Here is a 6,889-nt window from a genome sequence, read left to right as displayed (position 1 = left end):
TACCGAACTACTCACATATGGCAATGAGATTGCAAAAAGAAACCACTGAAAAACACATCATGAAGATTGATTGATAGATAATATGTCTTACAATAGTTGCGGGATGCCATACACGATGACAAAGTATGGCTAGTTAGAAATGTACTAGTTTTAATTTTTGGGTTTTTATCATTTATGCCACCAATTGTGTCCCACTACTCAGTTTTGCCACTAGAAATTTCAACTCCTCAAAAATGCCATTGCTTCGTTAGACACATGCTCAAAAATGCCACTGAACATCATTATTGTGATCTCAAATCTCTTTTGCCATGTTATAATGACATAAATATCTATGAACCAACATGCCAGCTCTTCCTCTATCTCACTATAATAAAGTATGGGGCCCACTTGTTCCCAACAACGTTCTTATTTTCCTGTAAAATTATTCGCTTGATTACTCCTAACAAGTGGGGCCACACTTATCATTGTGAGATAGATAGAACTGACATGTGGGTCTAGGTTTATTTTTATCATATAACATGGTCAACGGGTTTGACGTGAAAATAACAATGTCCAATGGCATTTTTGAGCAAACATCTAAAGAAACAATGACATTTTTGCGATATCTAATGGCATTTTTGAGCAAGTATCTTACGGATCGATGTCATTTTTGAGTAGTTGTAATTTTTAATGGCCAAACTGAGAGTAGGACACAATTAGTGGCATAAATGATAAAAACCCATTAAATAATATACTTGTCCCTTGTTTAAAACAATGTGTGTGCACGACGAGTACCGATTCGTTCGCAGTAGAATTCAAATCAAAGGCGAAAGGTGAATCTGTGCAGGTTTTCGACCGGTTTCCGGCACGACCTCGTATCCGGTGCAGCGACGCTCACCCCAATTTGCCTCCCCTTAATTTCGAACCCACAGTGTAGCTTTCCTATTTCAAAGTTCAAACAGCTCGCTCCCTGTCGCTGCAGACCTCAGCCTCCGCGGCCCATCGCATCGTCCCAGGCAGCCCACGGCGACGGCAACGCCCGCGGCGATGGAGTTTCGGCACGGTGGCTCGCCGGGGGGCGGCGGGGGCGACGGCAAGCCGCGCGAGAAGTTCTCGGTATACCAGAACCCGTCCCTCACCCGCGCGCTCGCCTCCCGCAGCGTCCGCCCCTCCCTCCCCGTCCTCCTCCTCCTTGCGCTCTCCCCCATCGCATCTGCCTCATCCCTCATGGCCCTGTCGTCCCGGTAAGCCTGAACCCCCCCTCCCCCCTCCCTCCCATCTCCATCTAAACCCTGAACCCCAGATCATTAGTTCATGACAAAGCGTGGGTTCTCACGTGTTGCTGTTATCACAGGGAGGGGCAGCTCTTCAAGGTCGCTGGTGGCGCGGGTCTATCCATGGCTGCTGTCGGTAAGTCCGCTTGTCTCTATGCTAGATTGGGTGTTCTGAAAATTCTCGGCATGGGCGGGCCAGCACTGTGCTTGGTTGCTCATGAGGTGTTTGTAGAAATGCCAAGCTTGGCTAGTCTGGTTGCCTGGCACAGAAGTTGCTGGCAGAGATATCACACTTTCATGCACATCTAATAATGATAGTAAAACTTGACACTCTTAGGTCTTATAAAGATGCTTTGCTGTGCCAGATGTGCCTGCAAAATTTAATTCGTCGTGCTCTTTCAGTGTTTGCCGTCAGGTTGGTGGAGGCAGCCCTGGGCCTTGTCGCACTTTTGACACTGCCAGCGTTCTTCAGGGCACTGGTGCTGTACAATGGGGGGAAGGCATTGGCCAAGGAGGACAAGGTTGTGTTGTCCGAACGCCAACTGGGGCTTCTTGGGTTAAAGACCACAGGTTCAGAAGGATCTCCCATGGGTGAGCAAACCAAGAAGCCTCCCAAGGCAAAGCCATCAACACCCTCAGAGCCAATTGTTCCTATCAGGAGATCTTCGTTCAGCTACACACCGTCACGGGTGCAACCAAGGATTGGCTCCAGCCATTTGAGCCCTGGTAGTGAGAGATTGACCACATTACAAATGTCGCCTTCCACTCCACTACAGAAGCCTGTTTCTTCCCCTTCAACTCCATGGTCGAGGAAAAGCTCAGGCAGTGCCAAAGGCATACAAACTGAGGCGATGTTGGACCAGTTCTTGGCTACCTTGGATGAAAATATTGATAATGTCACGGATTCAGCCAATAAAACTGCAACGCCTCCAGCAACCATCACGAGCTTTGGCATTGCCAGCCCTGTCTCAATCACCACATCAACTACCCCTTCTGGTGCTACACGGAGCACACCTTTGAGGCCTGTGAGGATGTCTCCTGGCTCCCATCAGAAGTACAGCACGCCTCCGAAAAAGGGCGAGGGTGAGCTTCCACCGCCAATGTCCCTGGAGCAGGCAGTGGATGCCTTTGAAAATCTGGGTGTGTATCCTGAGATTGAGCAGTGGCGAAACAATCTCAGGCAGTGGTTCTCTTCAGTCCTGATGAGCCCGCTTGTTGAAAAGATTAAATCAAGCCATATTCAGGTGCTAATTAATTGGCATTGTTTTGCTGGAACCTATATTTCTAGTACAGTTCAGTAGTCACCATTTTATATTGTTATTATGCTCTGTTTCAGGTTAAGCAAACAACAGCTAGTATTGGAGCTTCAGTTAATGTTAGCCAAGTTGGAAGCGATCTGCCAAGCACGACACCACCAGTTAGCTTATCTCCACTTGGTGGGACTAAAGATTGGCAGCCAACTGTCACCGTTGATGAGGATGGTATTCTTAATCAAATGCGGGCTGCACTTCTGCAATCTCGTAATGCTCCTGTTGGTGAGTTGCTGGTGTAGTTGAACTTTCCTGTTTAGTCTTGTCTGTTCATACGTTTCCATCAACTTGCACAGCACAGGCTTTTGATGTGGTTAAAGTTAGTTTACTCATTAAGTTTGGCATGAACTTCCTGACTTACTAGTAATTCTTTTCTCTATACAGCCCAAACCTTCGGGAGCCCACAACAGCCACAGTCAAACCCCCTCCTTCCAGCTATTCAAGCATGTATCGATGCAATTACAGAGCACCAGAGGCTTAACGCTCTGATGAAGGGAGAGCTTATAAAAGGCTTGCTGCCACAGAGTAGCGTCCGTGCTGATTATACTGTTCACAGAGTTCAAGGTGACTCATTCATTATTTTATCTGAAAAAGTAAAGTATATAGACTTCAGTCTCTTGATGCTATTTAGACCCGCAGTCATAAAATAGAGTGATTATAAATATTGATATAGGTGCAACTTTGTTTACTTATATCTTGACCCAGAACTTGCTGAAGGAACGTGCTTGAAGAATTATGATTACATGGGCTATAGAGATGGCTATGGTAAATCAGAGAAAAAATGGACCAGCGAGCTGCCAACTGACTCACATCTTCTTCTCTACTTGTTTGCTGCTTTCCTTGAACATCCAAAGTGGATGCTTCATGTTGATCCAACCTCCTACTCTGGTGCCCAGTCTAGCAAAAATCCTTTATTTCTAGGAATCCTTCCACCGAAAGAGAGGTTTCCAGAGAAGTATGTTGCTTTGATATCTGGCGTTCCAGCAATTATTCACCCAGGAGCTCTTGTACTGGCTGTGGGCAAGCAGAGTCCTCCAGTTTTTGCTCTATACTGGGACAAGAAGCTGCAATTTTCTCTTCAGGTGATTCAAGCATTTCTGTTGATCAATTAATCATACATAATCATTATTCTCTTGCCTTAACTGCCAAATATAATCATTGAACATGTATTGTGAAATTGCTGAAACGGAGAGTTTAATAAGAGACGCAACATTGAAAGTTAAAGGATTGACAAGAAACAAACCCAAAAGGTTGTGAGTGGGAAAGAGCTGGGATATGTTTCGTGTTATAACAAGTGGCTGAAAGTAGATGTTCTGATGCAGCAATTATACATCTTTTTACCCCTTGTCTGGCTGTATGTTGGTGTGGAAATGGTGAATTATGATAACAAATAAATGGTGATTTTGACATGGAGTGGTTTGGTGTGACACACATTTAAGTTAAGTTGAGCTTCGTATCTGCCAAAGTATTATTGTGTTGTTCTAGCTTAGCATGACAATAGTTGCATAGAGGTATATAAATCAATTAGATGCACTCTTCTTGTTTTGTGTTTGTATGCATGACAAGGTAACTATTTACTCGAGTAAGTTCGTTCACCTTTGCTTCTGTTTTTTTATTGTTGCTGACAAAACATGTTCACCATTTATGAATTGTTTCATACCTGGGCTAGTTAGCAACTTTGCGTCATAAACTTAATTTAGTAGTGTATTAAGTGGTACTAATGTTGTTACACACGTGTTTTGACTTTCCAGGGAAGAACAGCACTGTGGGACGCCATTTTGCTTCTATGCCACCAAATCAAAGTTGGTTACGGCGGTATTGTCAGGGGTACCCACATCGGGTCTTCTGCCTTGAACATCCTTTCCGTCCTTGATTCAGACATGGAGAGCTGAAGAAGGGCTGCTTGCTCGTCGGGAGGAAACTGTTGTAATTTGTAGTACTCTGAACTGAGGGAGATAAATTATGAATATCCCAGTTGCTGGTGATACCTTGTTATCAACACCAGCAATGTCTCGAACTAACTTAGTGTTAGAATGCGGTATGCCCTAGTCGAGCGGACACCTGATATTTATTTCTGAGTTGTATCTTACATCGCTGATTGTTCAAACTCCTTAATGTAATGCTTGTTTGCTTGAATTTCCTACTACATCATCTTCCTTTTATTTAGTAAATCAATTATCATCATCAGTGAACACACGCCCTCTCTTTTTGTTTCTTCGCTAGAAAGAAAGAAAAGCTCCCAACAGTCTAGGGTTTCTCCACCTCCTGTCGGCGCTGCCACTGAACTACCTCGTCTTCTGTGGCCTTAGGGCCATGGAGGCACGGTGGACCCCGGCCCTTGCCAGCGGCAGGGCTTATGCTAGTCTCTTTAGGGTGTGCGTCCTACTTAGAAAGGTGAGGCGACATCGGCTTCTTGAAGATAGAATAACGTTCTCCCTACCCAGTCCTCGTCCCAGCGGTGCGTCTCACATTGTCGGAGGGCGTGTGGAGGTGTCTCCGGTGGATCTTGCGGGATTTGGTCTGCACTTGTCTTTGTTGGGCATGCGTGGATCTAGCCTTTGTTCTTCTGCGGTCGTGTATCTATATAGGTTATACCCTAGCTTGTACAGGATTGTCAGACATAAATTTGTTACAATCAAACAAGTTCTGGGCCAAGTAAACCCTGATATTTCTTTTCGTAGGGATCTGCTAGGACCTCGTTTGGCAGCATGGAATGAATTACTCATCCGTTTGGAGGTGATTCAGCTGTCGGATGAATCGGATATTTTTCGATGGAAATTGCATCAGAATGGCAAGTTTTCAGTCAAGTCCATGTATGATGCTCTGGTTCATAATGAGGTTCCAGTTGAGAACAAAAAATTGTGGAAGCTCAAAATTCCCCTAAGAGTGAAGATATTCCTCTGGTTTCTTAATAAAGGGTCATCTTAACTAGGGATAATTTGGCACGGCGTAACTGGCAAGGGAGTAAAAAATGTGTCTTCTGCCAACATGACGAGTCTATTACACACTTATTTTTTGAGTGTAAGTTTGCTCGGTCTGTGTGGGCCGTTGTTCAAATAACTTTAAATCTTTACCCACCACGTAGTGCATGGAACATATTCGGCAATTGGTTGAGGGGAATTGATAAACAATTTTCTGCATACATTCTAGTGGGGCGGCTGCCTTATGTTGGGCATTGTGGCTGACCAGGAATGATGTAGTTTTTAACAATAAATGTGTTTCATCTCCTGTGCAGGTTATTCATGTATGTTCGCGATGGCTCCGTACTTGGTCTATCCTGCAGAGGCCGGAGGACATGGACCTTTTTATGATGGCGTCTACACGGCTGGAGCGTACGGCCAGGGAGGTTTTCTACCCCCATGGATGGCGGTGTGATCTTCAGATAGGATCTGCCGCGTCCTAGGCTGGCTTATGATTTTTTCTTAGTTGCTTTTCAAATTTGTCCTTCTTTGGACTTGTGGACTTGTTGGCCGTGTGCATCTAGTTATGCAGAGGCCGGGCGTTCTTTCGATGCGATTTTATCACCTCAATATTTCAATTCAATGAAATGCCCTTTATCGAAAAAAAGATCCTTCTGATCAACATTTTTCTTCATCAACGACGGTTGTTGTTCTGGTGCGCTGGTTTTTTGGGGCCTTAGCATGACAACTTTCGTAGTGTCTAGTACAACAAGGTTTGCCCCGCTCCAGTGAGGGAGAGGCAATAATGGCGGCGCGTTTTCGGTTCGCTCTAGTGCTTGTAGTCGTCGCTTGCTGGTCTACGAACTTGGATGTATTTTTTGTTACTTTTACGGTAATGATAACTCCCGAACGTTCAGGAGTTAAGCATGGCAACCCGAACGGGTTTAGATGGCAAGTTTAGTTTGCGTGAGATTAGGGAAACATGGCAATTTTCTGACAAAAAAACGAAAAAGGACAAAGTTGCGATCCCTATGAACTAAAGTTTCCATGCAAAAACGTTCGGGACGAAATGCTCAAAATCCGAACGTTCGGGAGTTATTGGATTCCTACTTTTAATGTTCTTTGTACTGCCATGATATTTGATGAATATATTGGACGTTTTTCTATTATTTTTATCATCATCAGTGATCAGTCATCACCTTTTTTCAAAAAAAAAATTGAAACCACCTTTTTTTTCATGTGGGGCCTGAATCCTTTACGCAGCCAAACCGGGCCTGCCAGCCGACTAAAAGGCCATGTAGTCAACGGCCTCACCCAAAAGGTAAATATCGGGCCCAGCGAAGCGCCCCGCTCCTCTCTCGCTCGTGGGAGCGCCGGCCAGTTCAAAATATTTCAAACTCAATGTCCCCCCCACCGGCCAACGGGC

At 44.9% G+C, this 6,889-nt stretch overlaps 1 protein-coding gene across 1 annotated transcript; it reads left to right on the top strand.

Annotated features, from left to right (window-relative positions):
* The first annotated feature begins 898 nt into the window (after window positions 1-898).
* Window positions 899-4,725, top strand: LOC123097794 (transmembrane protein 209). Its single transcript, XM_044519620.1, has 7 exons — window positions 899-1,223; window positions 1,334-1,389; window positions 1,656-2,497; window positions 2,590-2,788; window positions 2,948-3,127; window positions 3,269-3,645; window positions 4,315-4,725. Exons 1-7 carry the CDS (start codon window positions 1,027-1,029, stop codon window positions 4,453-4,455), a joined length of 1,992 nt encoding a protein of 663 aa, XP_044375555.1. The 5' UTR covers window positions 899-1,026; the 3' UTR covers window positions 4,456-4,725.
* The last annotated feature ends 2,164 nt before the right edge of the window (window positions 4,726-6,889 follow it).

Source organism: Triticum aestivum, chromosome 4D, assembly GCF_018294505.1.
Source record: "Triticum aestivum cultivar Chinese Spring chromosome 4D, IWGSC CS RefSeq v2.1, whole genome shotgun sequence".
In the NCBI taxonomy this organism is placed as follows: domain Eukaryota; kingdom Viridiplantae; phylum Streptophyta; class Magnoliopsida; order Poales; family Poaceae; genus Triticum; species Triticum aestivum.
This window is presented reverse-complemented; position numbering and strand designations above follow the sequence as displayed.